Genomic DNA, 23,467 nt, shown 5'->3' with positions numbered 1-23,467 from the left:
AATTTATACGACTCGAGCCTTCAAGCTTAAAGGCTCGAGCGTTAAAGACTCGAGCTTTCACGACTCAAGCTTCGAACCTTGAGGGTTCGAGCCTTTAGGGTTTGAACCGCGACTCGAGCTGTTAAAGCTCAAGACTCGAGGCTCATTTTAACAACACTACCATATGCTTAGCACTAGGTTTACCGACATTTCTTGTATACCTATCTCTACGGACACGCGTCAAATTGACATCGTTTTTTTTTTGTTATATTTTCGTTCATATTTATTGCTGAAGTAATGCTTTCATGAATCGAGCTCGTTTACTAGGATTAATACCTATTCAAGTTACGATCGCGTCAAATTGTCGACACCCGTAGAGATAGGTATACCACATAGAGAATTCCGAGATTAAAAGGCTTAGAAGAAAATGAATTGGGATATATATTTGTCTCGTTAAAACAATAAAAGTCAGCATAAATGACAGGAGAGAAATGTAAAGGGTTTCGGTCATTTTCCTTGTAAAATTCAGAATGCGTCAAAATGACGCGTCCCGTAAACCTAGTGTTAAGCAAGGATGCTCCGACACCCGTCATCCTCCGAAGCGTTCGAATAATGTCTGAAGTGTCTCATACCAAAAGGACGATAGAGATGGCACACCGAAGACCCGAAACGAAGTTGTACGTTTGAAGTGGCCAAGTGCCCACGGGCCACGAGAGCACTTTAATCGGGGTCATCGCGTAATCGAAGTCCTTGTTCGTTGGGGTCTTCATTTTCGCGATGGATGCTCGAGGAGACGTCGGAGAGGACCGTTCTCCGCTACCAGTCGCGTCATCTTCGTCTTCTGTTCGCGTGCCACGCGGCACCGTGTATTTCGGTTTATGTTTTATTCACCTGTAATCGCTTGACCGGCTGTTGTCGGGCAAACACGCGTCAGCTGCGCGTTACCAAGAAAGAAAACTATGGGTCAGAGAGAAAGAGTGGTATCGGATCGTGGACATCTTTGGTCTTATTTCGTTCGTACGTGTTTTCCTTGTCGCGTTCCTACGTTGGCACACGCGTACTGGTTACGAAAACGGTCATGGAAGAACGTCGAGGGGTGGTGTTTACAAAGAGCATTCAATTTTCATTGAAAATTCTCCTAGGAAATGCGAAGAGTAGATACTTTGACTATGGCGAATGGATAGTTGTATTATCGGTCTTCCGGACCTAGAATACCATATTCCGATGGGTCTAAATTGCGAATGATTACTCTAGAGGCCAGCAAATGGACGCGAATGTTTTATTCCTTATTCATTTGGTATTATGCAGGTAGCTAGAACTTATCAGTTGGATGATAAGTTGCCCGCACGATGCAGAGGGAGGAACGGTTCCTCGTTTCCTTTGTTTCTTCGTAGTATCGTGTTTATTACGTCGTAGGAAAGTAAATACAGCGTTAATCGTATTGATACACGTACACAGAGACAAAAGTTCGGTGAATGAAAATGACATTTGTGTAATGGATGCGAACGAGAATGTTTTCGAAGAATCATTTTTTCAGGTGGTACTTCGAAGGAAAACGAAAGAGTGGAAATCTAATCGACCACCGAGCTGTCTTCGACGTTCACGTGTCCATCATCACTTTTAGAACGGACATATAGGAGACGGACGCTTTTAATATTTCCTTGAACGTGACCAGATTCATCGACACGAATCTCCCGGCTGTGATACGATACGGTGAGTTTCCACGGTTGATTATCAACGCTAGATCCCTCGCTGCGTGTCCACGTGAACGGTACCAGGGCGAATCGTAGGCAGCGTACGAGATCTCCTCGGTTCGGGACTCCAGAACGTGGCCGGCGTACGTGTAAACGTACAACTGGGTGAGCAACGTGACGATGATCACCAGGCATTTCAGAACGGCCACGTTGTCCATCGAGTTCAGGTAGACCAGCACCATGAAATCTGGTGTTCGCGGGACAATAGACGCGTTAGAACGGTCCAGGCGCAACACGACAATGGCGAAGGACGATTATAGCTGCTTCAAAGATATAGCGTTAGACATAAACCTGACCGACCCTAACGTATATATGTTTCGATAGTTTAATCCTATCGTTCGATGATCTTTTGTCGTTCAGGGGTGTACGACGTCAATTTGTGATCGGTTTTTGCGTATTAACGTAATTAAACAAGGTTTTATAGCGTCCTAATTTCAGATCTGAAATACTTCTGGGAATTTATTCTTGATGAATACGAAAACGTAAATTTCTTTTAAATATTCCAGTCTTTTTCGTTTTATTCCTTGGAACCCCATAGCTGAAAGTGGCGTACAACCCTGAATGCGACGGGACATATTGGGCCCCTGATCGAGTACTAATGGTTTAAGGATTCGGTCCCGTTTATGGCTAACGCTATATCTTTGAAGCAGCTATACGCACAATGTGTCGACGTGTTTACGAAACTACGGGCCGATAAATAACGAGCAGTGGTGTAATTAGACGGTATCGGGTTCGCGAGTGCAATCGAAGGCCGTTATGTATAATAACAATCGACTAAATTCGCTTTGAAGAATAGTGCATCTAAGTAACCGTGCAAAATTAAGCGTTGCGGTATTCTAATTTTATTTAGTTTCATTTTTTTACAGGATATACCGTGGGGGACTGGTAATGTCAATTTTATAGGTGAGGCAAGGAAAAGTTTACGTACATTGGGTTGGTATTCGGGACATCTGCGCGAAGATAAGCAGGAAAAGGAACAGGGTCGAATACTATCTGCACGCTGGGGTCTAATTACTGCAGAAACCTTAACTGTTATAACGTGATTGTATTAGAGTTAATATCTTTGTGCAAATGATTTTGGTCACGAATAACAATTATTGCCTACGAAAGTTATATTTGTTATGATTAACCATTATAAATGATCAAAATTTTTTTTCGTTACCAATCACAATTCTGACGGAAATTGTTTTTGGTTGCACGTAACCATTATCGATGACGAGAATTCTATTTTGGTTATCGACATGGACGTAGCCAGGATTATCAGTCAGGGGGCAAAAATATTAACACACAGACTACCACAGTGAAAAAAGCTGTACGTAGTCGGACATGCTTTATTTTGTGTTTAAAGTTATAAATCGTTGAAAATGTATGCGTTTCGTTAATAGAAGCTGTTGGTCATGTTTCAGATTATACCGTAATAATAAATATTACGAAAAAATTTTGTAACTCTGGAAAGGGAAGGGGGTAAAATCCAAATTTTTTTTTCTTGTAGGGTGGGGCAAATGTCACTATTTTCCGTTCAGTGAAAAGTCCTCCTGCCTGCCCTGGCTACGCCTATGGTTACCGATAACTATTATTGACGACAGGAATATTTCTTTTGGTTACGCGGTAACCAATATCCATGACGAGAATTTTATTTTGGTTGTTTTCGACCATCGTCAACTTTTATTAACGTTATTCTTATCAACGTATCTATATTTTAACTTGAAATATATAAATTCTATAATTCATTTTGCGTCGCTGATAGATAGGTTAATAAAATTAATCGGAAGTAATCAAAACAAAACCCTCGTCATACATATTGGTTACCGCGTAACCAAAAAAGAATTCCAGTCATCAATAATGGTTATCAAAATAAAAAATTCTTCGTCATCGATAATAGTTACGTGCAACCAAAACCAATTTCCGTCGCCAATAATTGTTATTAGTAACCGAACAAAATTTTGATCATTTATAATATTTATTTGTAACCAGAATAATTAAAAATCCATATTTTTTATTCGCGTCATCTTTGAAAAATTTCTTCGTATATTAATATCTGGTTACCATTTAAATAAAAATTATTTTTAATATATTCGAAGAAATATAAAAATATTTCAACTAATTGCTTTTTTTGATTTCTGCGTAATTATAAATTGGAACCGTACGTTAATTTATCCATTGCCATCGCGGAATCGTTCGAATCCGATGAAAACTGACCGATGAAACGAAAGGAAGCTCGCCGTTCACTCGGGCGGGCGTCCAGACAGTCGATTTTTACCTTCGACGCAAAGCAGCAACAGGCTCATCAGCAGCTGCACCAGCATGACCATGTTAAAGCTCTTCTCGAGATCGTCCGCGAGCAAGATCAGCCGACAGTGCCGTTTCACGAGCATGCCCATTCTCCTGCGATGACCGGCCTTCCCGATCTCGATTTCACCGAGGTTCATCTTGAGCACCTCGAACTGACCGCACAGATGCATCGTCAAGCTGAAGAAGAAACCGTCGTTCCCGCAATGGCCGATCGCGTTCACGAATATGCACACCGCTTGCACGACCAGCACGAAAGCCCGTCGAGTGAAGGGCTGAGGCCCGAACACGCAGTAGGTAGCCATGAAATAGTTTTTCTTCGGGGACTGGCCGACTCGGCCTGTCGAGTTTTCCGAATTTTCCAACATCTGAACGAAACGAGCCGGTTAGCGATCGTTCGGGATCTCGTCTCATAGGGGCACTAGGCTACAAATGGAACACGGGGACTCGTGATACAGAGTGGACCACGAAACGTGATCAGTTTAAATTATTCCACTGGTAGCTGTTTTTTTAGATAGTATAACAAGCATTTTTTTAGATAGTATAACATGATTCAAGAGCTTTATGATGATCGTAACGAATTTCTTGTCAACCCTTTTTTTTTTTTTTGCAGAGCTTTCAAGGTCACCTTCAGTTTATTGTATAGATGAACAAGGGCGTAGTCGGGTTATCAGTCGGGGGGATATTAATTTCTCTTCTTTCTGGAAGGGAGGGGCAAAATTCAAATTTTGTTTTCTAGGGCAGAGCAAGTGCCCCTCTGACCCCCTGGCTATGCCCATGCAGACAAACGTATAATTTTTTTACACCCTTCTTTTAACGGATATTGGAACTAATTCCGCAAGCATAATCAGAAATAATTTTTTTTCTTGTAAACCGAAGAAGCATTAAGAAAATATCATTTACTTTAATTAAAACGATGTTCAAAATGGTGTCGAAATATTTATGACGTCTGTACTGATGGTTATACATGCAAAAAAATGATCGAACAGCTAGCAGTGGAATATTCTAAGGTGATCACGTTTCGTGGTCCTGTGTTCAGAGATCGGTACGATTAAACCTGAAATGGCAGGAGATCGTGGATCGGCAAAGCCTTGACAACGAAGGATAGTCCGGAGGCGTAGCCCAAGTACAGCATCGTCGAGGAAACGAATCGTCCTTTCTCACGGTACTCGGCCATTATCCGTCGATGACGGGAATCCTCGACGGTGGACCAGTCTTCCGCGATCGTGTTCACCAGAGAATAGGTATGCTTCCAATTGTATCGCAGTATCAGTACCTTCGACAGGCAAATGACGGAGGAGAGGTCCATCACAAAAGCGTCCATCGTGTCGTCCATGTCGAGACAATGCCGATACACCTCCATGGACAGACTGCAGATAGTACTGATCTAATTACGGAAACGATTGCTGCAGGATCTTCTCGATCTTCGGTGGACATCGATATGCTTAAGGTGGCTGACGCACGTTTTTAATAATTATACATTTAGATGGAAATTTAACAGAACACTCCTGAAAGCATCAACTTTCCGATTGTTACTAAAAGATTGCAAGGTCGACGATAAAATTATTGAAAAAGAAACGTTGTAAACATTTCTTTTAATCATTTCTTATTTTGTTACAAAAGAATGATATTTTCATAAAGAAGATATATTAACGATCAAATAAAACTAAAGATTAAGACCAAAGTATGCAAACTTAGGTTTTAATTTGATAAAAAGTATAAACGTTAAGTGGAGTCCCAGCCAGATACGAGACCAAACGCGACAAAAGTTTCGAACATTTGACTTAAGGAACGATTTTGTATAATCTAGTAGAGACTTCGATAAATGTCTCAGAATTTTCGTCGGATTTTTTGAAAACCTAAAACAGTAATGAAGTTAGCCTTGGACATAAATCACCCAGGTTGCCTACGAAATATGAAAAAAATTATGTTTGCCTACGGAGGGTTAATCGTAAGTGTACAGATCTGTCGATGGCGAAACGACGAGCAACTACCCGACACTTACTTGCGTCAACATGGCGAAACACCATCGGCCAAGGGACGTTCTCATGATATCGTTACCGCACAATGGCCAAACGCCCAACAATCGTAGCACCCTCTCCGAAAACACGAGTCTCTCTTCCATAATTTTCGTCGAATTCTCGAAGTCGATAGAAACACGTTCGTCCCTCGGGAAAGAACACCGTCTTCTGCTTTATCCCCAATCCTTCCTCAATGTATGATTAATCGCGAAGGCAAAGGAGAAGTCGCGGAACGCTGACGCCCACTTACGTGCTGTCTTTTTCCCCTTTGATCTTTTATTCAGATGGACACAGCCAGCCGGCGCTCGAGTCGCGCAACGGCCGCCTATGACGCTCTGTATTTTCATACGAATAAAAATATAATAAAGAGTTGCGCCGAAAAGAAAGAAATGTTGCAGAAAGAAAGGCTTACGCGCAAAGGTTGTGCAACCCGTAGCGTCAGCTGGTGCTGCATCGTACGTGTCCTTAAGCGTGGAACGTGGTTAAATATTGACGAAACGCTGAACGAAATCATAAGACTGACTTGTGGCGATCGGGGAGTTGTTGAAAACACGCGGAATCGATGGCACCACGGGAAAAAACGAGGTTTATTCGACCTTGGAAACCTCTCCATCACTGTGAAATTCCACCGTTTTATCGGCGTCCAATCATCGAAGCACAGACAAGGTATAGGAATAGACATTTCATCCAATGAATTTTTTCGGCCCACTTTTCTGGGACGACGTTGCCCATTTCCATTTTAGTGTCACTAACCACCGCAGATTCACCGTTCTCATAACGTAGAGGTCGCTAAAATCACAGGCTATTTAAGGTGTCGGTATTACAGTTTCAGGTGGGCCACCAACTCCCATAAGATGAAAGGTCTTATATCTCGTCAGTGATCGAAGGTTCATCGAGCAAAACGTGGATCGAAGTAACGAGTACCGATCTCGTAACGGTGTTTCATCTCGTGGCGAACTATACTTTTTTCTGTTCCTTTTTTTCTCCCTCGAACGTTTCTGCTGGCAGGGAAAATCGAGAGGCTCTCTCCCCGGAGAACACCTGCGCCACGGATGATCCGTGGGGTTAAGTTAACTCGGACGAATGCCAGCGTGCGTTGGTCATCGGACGCTTAAATCCTGGCACACGGCCCACCGTATCCGAACCGGTTCAACAAATCGTTTCGTTGTGCTCCCCAGGTACGGCATAGCTCGGCCGTTCGCCGCGACCTTGGTGGTTTCGTATTAAAACGGGACGTCGTGGTGTGCCCCCGGTTTTGACGCGTGATTCCCCAATTCCATCGACGGGGTCGACGACTGCTAACAGGCCTGCGGGGTTTAGCCCACCGAAAGTGCCGATCTTCATATACGACCATCCACAAGCCGGTTATTATTTTTTTTCTTTCTTTTCGTTGACAGTTCGATCGAGTGAGATCACGATAAACGGGTTAGATTCATTTGAGATATTGCCGTTTTTGGAATTTCTTACGGGAGTCATCCGATTTATACCAGGCCGAGTCCTACGACTTTTCGACGAATCCTTCTGGAAACAGGTTACACGATGCGTACTTGAGAACGTATAAGAGTCGGCTGGCTCGAGAAGACGGGTTGGTTTCTACGAGCGAATCCGCTTTTCCATTCAACGAAGGGAGGGAGGGGGCGGGGGAGGGAATAAAACGGCCGTGTAATGTACACAGCCTCTCGAAAATCTTTGATTGTATTCGTGTCGTAGGAACGTGTCGAGCTTCGTAGGAGCTGCAAGCGGTGCACGGTGTTGTACAAGCAGTTCCACGGCTCGTAGCCTGGTGCCTACCTGCTCAGGTAGGTAAGTACCGTTCGACGGGCTACCTTCGACGGCAGTCACGCCACAACCATCGCTGCGTCAGGTGCCCACGGTTCTACGAGACCAACGGGAACGTTCCTCCTCGGGTTTTGTTCCGCGAGTTCTTCGATAACGCCCGTCGAGTAACACCCCTCCCTCCCCCGCCAGGAATTAATCTTGCACCCCGATATATCGCCAGTGTACTACGAGGTAAGTTGTGCACCACGTAGACCGGAAATTCGTATTTCTTTCCCCCTTCGTCTCGTGTCCCTATTGTATTCAGATCGTTTTTGTCTCTCCGGCAGCTGTCTCTCTCGTGTTCGTCGTGTCTGTTGAATAGGATCTAGACTTTTCTGTTCGTCTTGTGGAATCCGTTCTCTTGGAACGATCGGTACACGTATACAGGAGAGATTTTTGGCAATCGAAATCGGCAGGAAATTCTGTATGAGTGTACACATTCGTGTTGATTTGAAACGAACAGTTACTTCCGTTCGATTTTTCAGTGTTTCCTCGTGTGGGAATTTGGAAGGAACCTTTCTTCGTTTGGATTCTGAATCGTGATAGTCGTAAACGTACTTGATGGATCGGTGAACACGGATCGCGTGGATGTGCCGACGAACAACGGTTCGAACGTATCCAAAGCGCGCGATGCGCATCGGTATCGGTGTGTGTGTGTGTGTGTGTGTGTGTGTGTGTGTGTGTGTGTGTGTGTTTCAGGCTTCAATGATCGTATTCACGTTGGAAAACACTATCGAACACGCTCTAGTTGATTGCGATTACCGTTGTTGCGGCCACGCGGATTTTCATAACCTGTTTCACGGATTCGCGTTTGCCTCGCGAAACGGTCCGTGCTTTTGGGTCGAATCGGCCGCCGAAACGTCCTGGAGATCCTCTCTGCCCTCGAATTAACGAGGCTGTTAGGCGAACGAAGTAACGGGCACCGTTTAACCGTCCTGTACAATCTTGTCAAAATTCGTTCACTTATTTATATTCCAAATATAAATAGCAGGCAAACATTCAAGGCTGTTCGTTGTCCGAATACCGATAAATTTATATTTAATGCAACTCTATACGTTGTATACATTGTGTGGGTATAATTACCAGGTACCATTTTCTTAACCTAGTAATCGTTCGCTGGCTTGCCGATCATTGGAAAGAAATTGCGAATTAACATAATTCCCGTCTGTTCTGTGATCGTTTCGTGAAGAATTACCCGGTATCGAGGAACGCCAAATTCGCGTTGCAAAAAAAGAACCGTAATCGTTGTGACCAGCACAATTAGAGGCGTTATCTCGCCTGGTGGAACGATAATGGAAAACCGAACACGACTGACGAAGACTAATTATCGACGGACGAGTCACCAAACAGATACATATATGTATAATGTATACCCGGTCGGAACGAACGCGTGTCCATTTTTTCGTGTGTTCCTTCTCGTTCCTACACCCGTGGGTCGCTGCCTTTCACCGAATCACAGGAATGTCCGATGACTCTGCGGTACTATACTCGACGAAATCCGCATACTTGGTAAAGACGCATCTACGGACGAACGGAGGTGAAGCACACAGCGCGGCAGCCGTTTTTCAAACTAACTGACACGGGACGGCAAATTGCGTTCAGCCGGCGTGTACGAAGTTACTCTGACCGTGTCTAACGAGCTTCTTTAATTACGCAGCAAAGTGCCTGGGACGCTATCCGCAGGCCAGCGAATTTTTGAATGGCCTAACAAGATTCCTCATTCTGTTTTCATCGGGTTGTACTCGATTAGGGGGTCGTTCATTCGGCAACGGTACGCGTTGTCCAGTAAAATCTATGAATAATTGGAGATCGGCACATTTGTCATACTTAGATAAAGGGTTTCGAATAACGAATGAAAATATACAAGGAAAAGTACTTCGATGTTTTAAATCGATTAAGCTGCGTTCCCACTATGCCTCGCGGCAAAATTGAACATATGGCGATGTGTCATCGGCACGTGCACAGTGCTCTTCGATCATAAAATCGTATCGACGTTTGACCGACCTTGGAAACGGACAAACGAAGGTCCCCGAGTGTTTTACCACGCTTTCCCTTTCGAACAACTCGTCTTGCACTTTCCGTGTTAACGCGCGAAATTGATAATGTACAAACGGGGCGGAACGGGGTCGCCTCGATTCTTGTTACGTCGCTGATATTCAGGTCGACCAGCTTGAATTTTCGCTGCTCGTTGGGCCTCGATGTTTCGGGACTGGATGGAGAACGCAGGCCACGTGGATCCGGTCGAAACCGGGACAACGCGCACACTGATGCTTGATTTCAATTTCGACCACGATCGGGAAGGTGCCCCTACCCTTGTGCCACGAATGGAATCCAGTCGGTGCCCTCTGTCAATCGACGCGGGTTCGGCAAGGTTTGGCGCGTCGGAGGAACGATGAGTAACTGGCCGGTGTACCGTTACCCCGAATCGCTCCTCCGACTCGAGAATGTCAATTTCATGCGGTTTACGGTACTGGAATTGCTCGTTAGAATACCCCGCTCCGATTGTTCGACCCCTTCTTTCCCCATTCACGACGCCTTCCTCCCGCGTTACCACGACACGGAGGACCGTTCACCGATACCTCGCGACCCGATTGAACCGGAATCTCAAGGCCGGATGATTTACACTTTAAAGTGGCTCATGGACATTTTTAATGAGTACAAATTTAGTTGAAAATTATACAGGACATTCTTAACCCCTTGTTGTATGATTACTTTTACTACTTCACTCTCAAGAATTACTTTATTGTTAATATTTTCCCAGATAGGAAAGAAATTCTATTCTTGTGACAAGTGTTACATTTATTTTATATATTAAGTGTTAATACCAGCGAAATAATATTTCACGTCGATTCAAAGATAACGAATAATGTACATGTTTGCTAAATTCAGTTTAATGTCGTTGTCACATGTCTGAGAATTTGGTGCCTCGGAGAATTTTCTCGCCAAGGAAAAAGTTGTTTCACATTACCCCAAGAATCACTCATTTCAAGGACTTGCAATTATTTTGGAACAGCCTATATATGAATCTCATAATTTTCAAATAACGATTTAAGGGTCCGGGCGTTAAAGGGTTAAACTCCCGTTTATGAATGATGTTCGAAAGGGAGGATGAACCCCTTCCATTATTCTGTTCGAAAGATTTCTTCGTAGGTAATTTCTTGTCTTCGAAAACCATCGTGTTTAGTAGAATCCAGGCTAGATGTGTGAGGTGCTCGGCCCTCGATCGTTGGCAGAGACAGTGTTCGCGTAATAACGACGCGTCGTAGAGGCGATTGTCTTTCGTTACGCGGAAGGAGAGAGAGAGAGAGAGAGAGAGAGCAACGGTATATCGGATTGACCACGAGCCGAAACGTTTCCGGTGTGTCGCTCACGACCTCGAAGACGCTGCGCCTTCCTAAAATAACTCGACCAGAATCAGGATCCGGCTGAAGGTCAACGACTCCCCGTCGTCTTTCCTGCCTTTGGGACCCCTCGGACACAAACGAATTCCACGATTCTAGGATAACTGGGCGCCGCAAATCAATCCTTTCTTCATGTAATTTTGTATCGGTTTCTTCAGGGTTGTTCCGTGGCAGAGAACAGTGGAATTCGAGCGAGGAGAAAAAATGTTGTTGCCGAGGACGTGCATCCTGTTGCTTCTGGTTGGTTTGGCGAACTGCGAGAAACACGTGGAGGAAGATGCTTCGGCGGTGTTTCTGGAGGCGGCGAAAAGCTTCTTCGCGAACAAGGACAGTATGAACGGACTTCAGGGCTTGGCCAGCGCGTTCGTGCAGCCTGACACGGGGAAACAGGTAGTGTAACAATAGAGAAAAAAGTAGCGTATGGGTATGTTGCCAAATTGACATTCGGTTTAACATTTATTTCAGTACTTGAAGTAAATTTATCAAGTGGTAGGAGACTTTTCTTCCACTAGGGGAAAAATTGGCGTTGGAGAAGGGTCTTCTAGCACTTGGTGAATTTACTCCAAGTACTGAAATAAATGCAATACCGTATGTCAATTTCACATAAATTTCAGTAATTCCCGATACCAAGTGATAGGGGCCCTACGCCACTTTTTTCCCCCTAGTGGAAGCTAAATGTGCTCGTGGGTTGTACAACTGTTTCTCTGATACAGGGGAACGATATGTTCGGAGGGAAAACGAACGTGGACGGGATTGGACAGATCATCTCGGGCATCGGAGCTTTGTTCGAGGGCAATGAGAACCGCCAGGGAATGGACTATTCGATAATCGGATCGGTTCTGGACAGCATGGTGAACACGAACAAGGACAGTCAGAACCGAGTCGCCAGGGACGTCGAGAAACAGGAAGAGTCCAGCCTGGACTTTGAGGGTCTGCTGAATATAGGAAGCATGCTGTTCGGCCAAAACTCCGGGAACAGCGACTTCATGATGGGCCTGTTGCCGATGCTGCTGCAGAATCTTGGCAACGGGGCTAATGAGGTCGACGGTCACCCCAGAAAACCGCATGATCATTCCGGACACTCTTGGTACATGCCACCTGTCCTGGAGCATCTGCACGTGATGTGGGATCACTTCAGTAACTCGGAACTGGGCCAGACATTGTGGAAGAACAGCGGTCTCGCGCAATTCGTCGGCCAGATGTCCGACCCGAATGGACGTTTACAGTACGAGAAAATGCTGGACAGCTTCGAGAACCCGTCCCTACGTCGACGATGGATCCGAGCGTTGACGAACTACGTCGGCGAGTGGATCTCCCATGTGTCCGATCCGCAGATCCAGCAGCGTTACTTGAACACAGCCCAGTTTGTAGGGAACAGTTTCCTAAAGTCGCAGGGCTTCCCGAAGTCGGCCATGTTCGACGCGATGAGACCGGTGGAGAGCCTTTCCAGGTAAAGATCACGACGGACGGGAAGATAATATACAAGTCAGACGATTGTATTCCGAAAACTGTTCACAGGTTGGTCGACGCGGTTGCGAAGAGACACGTGGGAATGCAGGTCGACAGTTCACAGTACATCAGACCAGCGGTGGCGTACATCCAGGAGCTAATCGCCTTGGCGTCGGAGAAGGGATTCATAATGTCCCGAGTGAACGCCAGGGAGATCAGCAATCGACTAAGCGACGTGATCAACCACGATATCGTCGATCCCATGCTTAAGGTAAATAACGAGACGCGTGATTCGAGGAGGTGATCGGTGTCTAACGTGAAACGGGTCGTTTTATAGTCTTATCGAGCGTACAAATGGTCGATCAAGAGGCCGCAATGCGCCAGCCAGATCCTATGCACCATAAACGAGATGAACGAACAGGATAAGGAACAGTCGCCTTTGAGAAGTGGTATATTGAAGGCGACAAGCTACCCAGCCGCTTGGGCTGTTAGCAACAAGCTGGGAACCAGTTTCTGGACCCTCTACGGGGCTATCACCGAGCACAGCAGATGCATCGTGAGTGAACCGTTTTAACTAAAGCATCGTATAATGCATCCACGATCGTTTAATCGTTTAACCAATACTATCAAATTTTCAGCAAAAATATCCGGCCGCGTGCACGGAGTTCCACGAGGAGGAAATCCGAGTCACCACGGAGAGCACTCACAGTGAACTTTGATCTCTAAATAAGTGCGCATGTGAGAGAGAAAGAGAGAGACATTCGGTTTCGTCGAAGTCAAAAGTACGGGGAAGGAATAGGAATGGTAGCGTTTCGCGATCAACGGCAACGTTTATCGGTTATAAAATACTTATTGCTCGTCGCGGGAATGTATCGTGATAAGAACGTTAACTGATCTATCTTATTAGGAGGCTCGATTCGCGACGAAAAATCGACGAATCGGAGGGTACGTCGCGTCTCAATACCCTTCGTTTCTTCGTTGTGTAAATACGAAAAATGTGTCGTGGGTGTAGCCGAATAACTAGGCGTTCAATTCTCTCGGAACAATTTATTTTTCTCTCTTTATCCTCCGCCTCGTTAATTTATTTTCTCTAAAGATGTCTATAAAAGTTCTATTCCGACGAGAACAGAACGTGTCCGAGGAGGCACGTTTCTTTCTTGTCGTCGACGCCCACAGAGAGACAGACCACGTTCTTCAGGGGCCACGGAAGGTCCGACGGCCGGTTTAATCGCGCTCGCGCGCGTACACCATCGAATTCGTTAACAGCACAATCTGTCAACCAACAGCTCCTGTAAATATTAGATAAAAGCCAAATAAAACGTATGACGGATGTACAGGAATACATCGGCGAACGGGTCACGTCCTGATTCTGCAGCGTTCACCGTGGACACACACACGCACACAGGCGGTCCTTTTTTCTTTCTCCTCCGTCATTACTTCCTCTTGATGTTTTTGCACGCCCACTCGAGACCCTCCTGGCAATTGGACGATTCCACGTGAATTTTAAATCTGTTCAATGGTGTCGTTAAATTACCGTTAACGTACCTTGACACCTTTTCCCTCAGTCGCGATACACGACTGGATCTGCCAGTCTCGATCCTTAATGTTATGCAGTCCAAGACCTTCCGCGATTTCGGCCGCGGTCACAGCCTGTCCGAGATCCTGTTTGTTCGCGTACACCAACAACGGAACAGCCCGTAGTTTCTCCTCGAGTAAAAGCTCGGATAATTCTTGCCCCGTTTCCTCTAGTCTCTTTATGTCAGCACTGTCCACAACGTATATCTTCGCGATAACAGAAAAGTACGAATTATTAACGTATTTCTCCGGGGCAGAACCTGCTCGAGTCCCTACTTACGAGAACGTCCGTATTTTCGAAGTAGTTTCGCCAGTATGGACGAATTTTTCGTGCACCGCCGATGTCCCAGACGTTCAATTTGAAGCCTTCGCTTTGCACACTTTTTATGTTGAAGCCCTGCGTTGGCGTTACCTTTAACATTAAATCGGTTTAGAATTTGTAGAGTAGAAGAAAATGCGTTTTAAAATATTGTCGGGAACACTATACCTGTGTGATATCCTCGCTGGCCAACGACTTTAGTATCGTAGTTTTTCCAGCATTGTCAAGCCCCAGAAGAAGCAGACGTAATTCTTTGTCCGGATTCGAACGTAATTTCTTTAAGATCGCCAACAATCCCTGTGATCGTTATTGATTAAATAGGGGTTGTAAATATCGACTGTAAAATGGGCGCAGGGTGTACCGATTCAAATTACGCGCGGTTTTCAGTGTAGCAGACGAAATTGTTCGTGCATCTTTGCATGGAAAATGACGTCTTGTCACGTTACTGTATTTTAAGTGTAGTTTGTTAAGCCATGAATATCAGTGATTGATTTTCGATAAGAGAACAATTGATGCTTTGATCGTACGTCTTTTAGTTAATGGAATGCGTCTTGACAAAGTAAATCTCATTGTATCTCGAGAGTGCAGCTATTGACAGGTTATGTTATACGTGTCTCGTTCTTTGAGATAGCTTTCAAACGGTGAAAACGGGTGCATAATGGATTGTTTGGTGCACGTTAAAATGATCAATTATCTTTGAATTGTTACCATATTTCGTTTGTTCTATATTAAACGGGAAGTAAAACGTGGTGACAGTTAACCACGATACGTTGCTTGCTTGGTTATCGTCCACCGAGTTTGTTGTGTTGTTTCCTTCGTAGCTAAGGAAACAGATCCTACACCTGTGCTGTCTGACCAATAACATAACACAGTATTTACGTACAAACAACGAATTAGGTATAGATAGTTTGCTACCTTGCTGCATGTATACAAATGTAGTTACTTTGAAAGTACAGTCAAGGAAATCTGTTTCTTTATTAATAAGTTTGTTGGGTTGTCGATCCTATGTCTACATAGTGTTTGATAAAGTAGCTGAACCATAGTCTCATAGAAATAATTTATTTTCATTGTTAGAAACATGTTGCTTTATTATGCCGGATTCAATACAAGTACATTGTTTTCGAGCAACGAAGATGTCTTTGCTGTGGATACTTTCACTGAAATTCCATTTGCTGGAATTACTGATTTTCAAATAGGATGGAGTTATTTTCTCCTTTGGAAGGGAAGGGAATTATATATTTGTAAGAAGGTTGGGGATAGCAGTACACGCAAGGATTCTAATATTCAATTGATACAGATACCAGCAAACCCATTGGATAGGTACAATGTCTAACATAAACTGTTGTACAGAAAGTAGTCCATTACAAGGTCCATTGTCTTTTCTAGTTGTAAAATAGCTGCAATTGGGACAGAGAGCATAGTAATTTTATCGAGTAGCAATGAATTATGGCGATACAAAATCTATGAAAATTCTTGGAAAAAGGTGATCAATTTTCTTCCAAGCAATGATGATTCAGCAAGTGAATATCCTGTTAAAATTCTGCAAGGAGGATGTACCGTGGTCCTTACTAACTTAGGTACATGCTTAGAAGTACCGGAGATCTGTTAGGCAACAAAGTTTCTGTACTTATCGCGTTGTTGCTTCAGGTCGTGTTTTCAATGTTCCTACATTGGTCGAAATGCCAAAAAGGATAAAATTTGTAGACATTGCTTGTGGCTTCGATCACACTATCCTATTAGCAGAAAACGGTGATGTTTATTCGATGGGGATGGGAACGTACGTATGGTTTGTGAAATGAGTGCCTCGAATCGTTACGCTATTTTTTACAGCAAAAAGAATGATTTGTATAAAACAGGCGTGGACAGCTGGGACACAATGATTTAGAAGACTGCGACAGCCCTAAGCTCGTCGAGGCTCTGGCCGGTCTTAAAGTCGTACAGATTTCGGCAATGGGTTGGCACAGCGCCGTGGTTACAGATCAAGTTAGTATTCTGGATAAAACGAAGTATGATAAATAGGAAAAAGGAGGCAGTCTTTTCGAGAAAACATTTTGAAATCGTAGGGTGACCTGTATACATGGGGATGGAACACGTATGGAGAGTTAGGTCTGTCTGGCATGGATAGCAAAGTAGTGGCTGTGCCCAGTTTGGTAGATTTTACAGACGATCGAAACGAAAGCCTAGAAATACTCGTGAAGAAAGTCGAATGCGGAAATACGTTCACTGTATGCGTAATGGGTACGTGTTTCCAATCGTTAAAACATTACAAAGGGCAGAAAATATTTTTCATAAATTTGCCTTTTCAACAGATGACTGTACATTTTGGGGTTGCGGATGTAACAAATACGGACAGTTAGGACAATCCAGAGAGGCTCTCCCAAGCTCTCCCAAGTTTGTCAAGCTCCAAATTCCTATAAGCACCTCGAGCATTAAAGATTTCAGCTGCCGCGAATGGGGTACTGTGCTTGTAACGTATTGATGCACGAATTTTCTTTAGATACCGATCTTTGTAGCTAAAAATTAATAAAATCCAAAAGGAAAAACGAGCGGATTAGAGGTTGTCAGTTAATATTAAACGTCGTCTTTGAGCATTTCAAACATTTGCACCGCCTCGTTTGCTTCTATCAGCGGCAGAATAAATTGTCGTTTGTTCGCCAAGTTTTCCTCATCGGTGGGCGAATGTATAGGAGTCTCTGGCACTTCGTGTCGACCTGTTTTCTTCCCTTTCCCTGCAAAATTGAAATTCACCAAATTTTGTTACATGTACAATAAGATTATCGAGATAAAAGAATTAATTTCAAAAACACGTCGTCATACCTTTCGTCTTTTTCGCCATTTTCTTGGATCCTTCCGTCGGTCTCATAGCACTGAATTTCTGGTAAAGTCGCATATTAAAAGGCATCGACTCCGATTCCCCGAGTTTTACCGGACGTGGCGTTCGAAGGTTGAACGGCAGCTGATAAGATTGCACCTCTATCGGTTCCACGAAAACTGCATAGACGAGGTAGTAACGTAACTCGTTAGCGTACCTGCGCGACGAAAATGATTTTTATGCCTTTCCCGTCGAGGGCCGATTCATTGGGATCAGTAACGGAATAAACTTACATGTCGTAGGTAGATCGGATCACGATATCTAAGACGAAAAGCGGATCTAGGCTGCTGAAGAATACGTCGACCCCTCCATTTCCATCATTCGGTGAAGCCTCCTTATTCTCGTTATTCCGCGGTTCTCTGGTTGGTCTGCTTGGAAAACTGCTTGAAAGTTGCAAATAAAATTAATTAAAAATTCGTACCAAAATTTCGACAAAAGTAATTTTAATCAAACTTTGTACAACATACTTTGCAGTTGAATCTCTATCGTTTGCCGGACGATTGCCCTCGTTCTCCATGTCAGTTTCTTCCGTACTTCCGGCCAACTCGATTTCATCCCAATAAGGTAACCGATTCTCTTCGGCGATCTTGTTACTTGCCAAGAGAAACATATGTTTCAACTCTCTGAAAAATTCTTCGCGCGAGTGCTTCTTATCTGTCGATGAACGGCAGCAAATTTAAGGTAGAAAATCAAATATTTTAAACGAATTAAACCTAGTTACCTCGAATCAGTGTCATTTCTCCAGCGAGCCAGCTGATCAAGACACTCAAGTAATAATGGTCCAGAGTCTTTTTCTGCCGGTGAACATGTAACGCCAACGTGTCCAAGAACCAAAAGGACGCCATGTTGGTCTTATAATCGGTAACGCCCAGAACATTTCCCAACGATCTACAGAGACAGACGAGAATTCTCGCGACGCGTTTCGATACGATTGTTTCGAATTCCAACCCGGTGGAAATGCTAACTCGATGAGCTCCGCAGGTTCCTCGGCCTCGATTCTGATCGTTGAGCCGCGCAAGCTCTTGAATTTAGGGGGAATGGTGCGCAAGAACTTTCGGTCGGATTCGCCGGAAACTTCTGGTCGATCGGCTGCATCTTCTTCGGTCTGCTAAAATTTCGGGTGAACTTTGAATGCACCGAGAGAGCACACGCGACGGAAAGGGAATTCAACTGATCGAGGGGCTCAACCTCGTTTTCAACTTCGTTCGATCGATCGCTTTCGTTTCCGGCCGACGAATTGTTTCTTGAATTGAACATCTCTGGTTTCCGCGAGTTCGCGTGTTTCGACAGAGACTGAAAGACGATCGAAAGAAAAATCGGTGGCCCGCCGATTTTGGTTGTTCGAATCGAGCTGATTCGAGGAGTCGCTGGTCGCGACTGAAAAGAAAAAAAGAACACAGTGGCGACGCAATGAAAGATAATCACAGAGGAACGGTTCGTTCATGTACGTTTGTTTTTTTTTTGTTTTTTATTCATTGGTTTTATTTTTTAATTTTTTTTTTCCATATTTTGTTCAATATTTTCAGAAAATAACACTCCAAAGCGAAAAAACCGTATATTCTCACCAATCCCAATGTGTGTATAATATATATATTATACTTCTTCATATATAATATATATGTATATATATATAATATATATATATAATGTATACTTTTATACTTTATATATAATAATATTATGTAGAGTAGCGCACACTTTAGACTGTTATGTATCGATACCTTTGTTTAATAATTTTATCGATAAATTACAAATATTGAAAAACATGAAACAGACACAGCCGGCGGGGACGCGGGGATTTTCGTTGCTTCGCGGGGACAACTTTTCCGCGGAAAAGTGACGACGAAGAAGATAAAGAAAAAAACAGAGAAGTTTCCTTCCGTTTTACGGGCGACGTGTTCTGCGTCGCGGTTCTCGTTTCACATTTTTGTAAATTCACAGATCGGGGGTGACGACATCGGTGCTTGATCGACGGCCACGATCGTTCTCGAGGAAGAGATCGAAGAGGGAAGGAAGCACGCCCATACGAGGGTCGTCGTTGGAAAAAGTATCTTTCACGGTAACGGCCGACGTCGTGGCCGGACACGTATCTCGTGTGTTCCTTGATTTTCGATCTCTTTCTCTGTTCCATATTCCTCTCGGGCAAAAACGTACGGAGAGGATCCGTCGGTTGGAAACGGGAAACGCGACATACCGTGCGCCCCCCACCCACCCCCACCCCTTTGGGATTTTATTAAAAGGTTATAATGTTATACGAATCTCTCGAAAATCCCCGAGTCCCGGCGTGACTGACATTTTTTTTTTGTTTATTTATATATTTTCACACCGAAGTCAGAAAGGCAATACGCAGTATGAACTTACTTAGTACATTTTTGTGTGTATGTGTGTACGCGTATGGTGTGTGTGTGTGTGTATGTTTGTGTGTGTGTACGTATGTGTAGCTTTTACAACTATTTCCATTTTTTGTTTCTCTCTCTGTTTACGATTTTTTTTTTCATTGTTTTCTCTGCTGTTTCGTTTGCTGGTTGCTGTTGTTTACCGTATTTGTTCATGTTTATGTACGTTTATTTATATTTTTGTCTTTTGTATGTTTTGCTTCCACGCGTTTCTCCTCGTTTCATCGTAATCTAAAAAAGTCTTCGGTTTTCCACCTTGTTACCTCGTCGCTACGACGATCATCGAATCACGTTTCGCTAATAGCGATCAATTTCCCTTGGACCTCTTCGCTTTCAGCGTTACTTTCCGGTTCCTTTCCTTCTTTCGTTCGTTTTGCATTTTTGCATTTTTCGTTTTTCGTTTTCGCGTTTCCCGTCTCTGTTTCTTTTTTTAATTTTTGTTTTTTTTCTTTCTTTTGGTTCTGTCTTCGATTAGTGTTTACACGCGTGTGCGACAGTGCCTGTGTCAACCGTTCGTTCCGTCTTCTCCTGTTCTTCCCGTGTCACGAAAAATCATCCGTGGATACGTGAGAATAAGAGGGAGAAAGGAGAGAGACGCACAGAGAGAAGAGAAAGGAGCGTAAGAGAGGGGAGGGTGCTCGGATGGAGGTATAACGCGGAGAGAAAATTCGTATACAGACGTAGCCAATTGAAACCGAACTGAAAGGTAAGAAAAACAAGCATAAATAAATAATAATCAACTAGAAGAAGAAGAAGGTGGAATTAGGTAGTGCGTCGCGATTTCGAATCTTTCTTCCCCGTTTCCACATGGATCGACAGGATCCTCGTTCGAAGAAAGTAATCGAGATCGCAAAAGGCAGAAGAAAAATGGCATTTAGCAACCCAGAATTTTGGGCGAAGCGCAAATAAAAAGTGAAACCTAGGAAATTAAATATTTTCAATCGATTTTATTGAAAATAATACAACAAAATATCTCATAATAATAATAATAATAATAATAATAATAATAATAATAATAATTAAAAATAATTAATAATTAATGATACGTACTGTTCTACTCGATATCTAAATAATCATGTCTTAAAACGTTGTTTAAATAATAATAATAATATTATCATCGGCATTAATCATTGTAATAAAATAATAATAATAAAGGCAATAAAGTTAATAATAATAATAATAATTATATCATAGAATAATGTATAAATAAACAAACTTAATAATCTAATTATTGGTTAATGATTCGTCATCGTCCTCGATCGCTATCAATGGATCTTTTTCTTTACCTAGTCATTAATAATGGATAATTAATTAATTCATTAATTAAATTACACGTTGCTTGGATATGCACATAGAGATATAAAGTCGTTTTTGGTCCCACCTAACTGCAAACGTTATATTCATACATTATTTTTTTTTATCTTGTTGTCGCATGGATCGCTTTACATGTATTATATGCGTGTTTTTACGTGTCCTGTGTGTGTGTGTGTGTATTTGTAGGTATTCGTTACTTGTGTGCCTGTGTTGCGAAAAAACTATTGGTTTAACTATCGGTAAAGCTGTCGTTTCTCGAAAAATGTTTGTAATCGCGTATACACATGATACAATGTTCATTTCGCCCATTTAGAATCGCCTTCTGCCTTGTTCGTTCTCTGTTCCGTGATCTTTCGTCGGCATTGTCTTCCGTTGCAATAATAATACCTTCGTTCTACGGTGCATCGTGTCTACGCCCGTGGAACATTCGTGTGTGATCGGTTCCAATCGGCCGGTCCGAACGACGAAACACGAAAGAAAATGAAAAACGAAAAAGTTCATACAAATTCATATGTATCTATCTATCGATACCGACATTACTCGCGGCGGAAAGCAATGATCCAACGACAATCATCCAAAACTCGCGGGCTCTCTCCTCGCGTGCTTCCTTCGGACTTTGCGTTTTCTTTGTTTTTCCGTTTTTCCCATCTCGTTCGTTCCGAGAAACAAAAAACTTTTCTTCTCTCTATCGTCACGCTCACGAACCAGTAAGTGCGCGTGTTCCATTTTATTAAAAAAAAAAAAAAAAAAAAAAAAAAAAAAAAAAAAAAAAAAAAAAAAACGGAAAATCATTTTTTACAACTGGCATTTTCGTTCTGCTTCTTTATAGTCTGACGCACGCTTAAGTTACCTAATAACACATTACTCTCACTAGATACATCACCGTGCGAAGAGGGACCGCGCGTATCGCGCGATGGCGTTATTCCAGCCATCCTCGTCTCGCCCCTTGATCTTCCACGATAACATTTTACAGCCAATCGTGATAATTTCGACGCGTCCACGACGGTAACCACTGCGCGGTACCGCCGCAATTAAACCTAATTTGATCTTTCTCATTAAGGCTAGGGTACGCGAATTCTTTTACTTTACAATTTCTCGCACGAAATACTGCTTTGTATCAGTCGCATATGTCTTTCCGTTAGCCCGGCTCGTTCGGTGTCCACGAGTCGACGACGTTTTCGCGATCGAAAAAACTCGCCCTTTGATTTTTTCATTATTCTTTCTACTCTTTCTAAACTTCCCCACAATCGGGTTCTTATCCGTGCAACGTGCAATCTAAGAGAATCGATGGAAGAAAACGTCGTCGACTCGTCGCGAAAACGCGACGCAATTCGAACCAGACTGTACGCGGGGTAATGCCAGTTGTACTGTACGCTTCCTCCGAGACGAAATCCTTTATTTTCCAGAGAAATCGCGCGCTCCAGGCGACCAACGAAATTTCAAAGCATGCTCGATTCTTCGAAATGTAAATACACTAAATACTTAACTGGTAGCTTGCGTAGGCTACTTGGAAAAAGAAAAAGGAAAAATGTAAGAAAAAGGTATATAAGTCACTACGCAACGGCGACTTGGTTACACGGAATGTTATCGATTTACAAAAATTACGTCTAAGAAGATCGTCGTGAACGGAGCGCCCGTTTTCCCATTTTCGTCTCTATGCTCGCGACCGTCCAAGACGATCGTGACCGGTTTCGGTGAATCTTGTTTTTGCTGATTCGTCAATCTATATTCCATTCTCGGAAATCGGCGTCTAACGGTCGCGTCGCATATCGTTTAACATATTTCAAATAGTATAACCTCACAACCATTTTGACAACAATCAACCTTCAACAAAAGAGCGTCCTACATCAAAGAATCTTTAAAAAATGCGTCAACCAGCGAATCGACTTACGGGCACTGCTAGCGTTCGTCATCCATCGTTTCTCTCTCACTCGGTCTATTTCTCGCAGCTTTCGCTGGCATCGCCTGAAAGACATTTATTCGTATTTTGTTTCGTTCGGATGCTGTTCCACGCAGGTGACCGGAAGTCGAGCTTGCCGGCTGACGTATCACATGTTTCAAAGCTGCGAACCACGTTATAACTCGCGACCGCGTTCGTCTATCTCATACGCTCGAGCGCGATTCGCTCGGACGCGATTCAAAAAGAATGCCCAAGGTGTGTCTTTTCTACCTCCGCTTAAACTTCGGCCATTTATGGCCGGTGTGCATCGAGATTCCGTGGCGTGTCAACCTGTCGTCGAACAGTGGGATAGAAATCCTTTCGATATATATATATATATA

General features: G+C 43.4%; 6 protein-coding genes across 6 annotated transcripts in view; 2 read left to right on the top strand and 4 right to left on the bottom strand.

Annotated features, from left to right (window-relative positions):
• The window catches only part of LOC107193059, a 3,374-nt gene extending 2,625 nt beyond the window's left edge, over positions 1-749 (bottom strand). Inside the window, exon 1 of the mRNA XM_015582441.1 lies at positions 612-749. Within this exon, the coding sequence (XP_015437927.1) occupies positions 612-749 (138 nt within the window). The remainder of the gene's footprint in view (positions 1-611) is intronic.
• An 830-nt stretch (positions 750-1,579) lies between these two features.
• On the bottom strand, positions 1,580-6,147 carry LOC107193058 (odorant receptor 22c-like). Its single transcript, XM_015582440.1, has 4 exons — positions 6,028-6,147; positions 5,080-5,409; positions 3,994-4,390; positions 1,580-1,920 (listed from the first exon to the last, which is right to left on the bottom strand). Exons 1-4 carry the CDS (start codon positions 6,145-6,147, stop codon positions 1,580-1,582), a joined length of 1,188 nt encoding a protein of 395 aa, XP_015437926.1.
• Positions 6,148-11,466: 5,319 nt separating this feature from the next.
• Positions 11,467-14,096, top strand: LOC107193098. Its single transcript, XM_015582486.1, has 5 exons — positions 11,467-11,652; positions 11,976-12,712; positions 12,781-12,982; positions 13,049-13,267; positions 13,350-14,096. The coding sequence occupies exons 1-5, from the start codon at positions 11,467-11,469 to the stop codon at positions 13,428-13,430; spliced, it is 1,425 nt and encodes a 474-aa protein (XP_015437972.1). The 3' UTR covers positions 13,431-14,096.
• A 48-nt stretch (positions 14,097-14,144) lies between these two features.
• On the bottom strand, positions 14,145-14,911 carry LOC107193057 (ADP-ribosylation factor-like protein 3; the record flags this gene model as incomplete). The annotated part of the gene is made up of 4 exons (XM_015582439.1): positions 14,145-14,186; positions 14,257-14,493; positions 14,567-14,698; positions 14,774-14,911. Coding segments are annotated over 4 exons (549 nt in total), but the record flags the coding sequence as incomplete, so codon positions are not given.
• A 186-nt stretch (positions 14,912-15,097) lies between these two features.
• Positions 15,098-17,125, top strand: LOC107193091 (ultraviolet-B receptor UVR8). Its single transcript, XM_015582478.1, has 7 exons — positions 15,098-15,128; positions 15,680-15,925; positions 15,992-16,182; positions 16,253-16,382; positions 16,462-16,588; positions 16,669-16,843; positions 16,915-17,125. Exons 2-7 carry the CDS (start codon positions 15,684-15,686, stop codon positions 17,082-17,084), a joined length of 1,035 nt encoding a protein of 344 aa, XP_015437964.1. The 5' UTR covers positions 15,098-15,128; positions 15,680-15,683; the 3' UTR covers positions 17,085-17,125.
• Positions 17,126-17,176: 51 nt separating this feature from the next.
• Positions 17,177-18,322, bottom strand: LOC107193056. Its single transcript, XM_015582438.1, has 5 exons — positions 18,199-18,322; positions 17,931-18,131; positions 17,711-17,783; positions 17,423-17,634; positions 17,177-17,334 (listed from the first exon to the last, which is right to left on the bottom strand). Exons 1-5 carry the CDS (start codon positions 18,320-18,322, stop codon positions 17,177-17,179), a joined length of 768 nt encoding a protein of 255 aa, XP_015437924.1.
• Between the last annotated feature and the right edge of the window lie 5,145 nt (positions 18,323-23,467).

Source organism: Dufourea novaeangliae, unplaced genomic scaffold (assembly GCF_001272555.1).
Source record: "Dufourea novaeangliae isolate 0120121106 unplaced genomic scaffold, ASM127255v1 scaffold493, whole genome shotgun sequence".
NCBI lineage: Eukaryota > Metazoa > Arthropoda > Insecta > Hymenoptera > Halictidae > Dufourea > Dufourea novaeangliae.
This window is presented reverse-complemented; position numbering and strand designations above follow the sequence as displayed.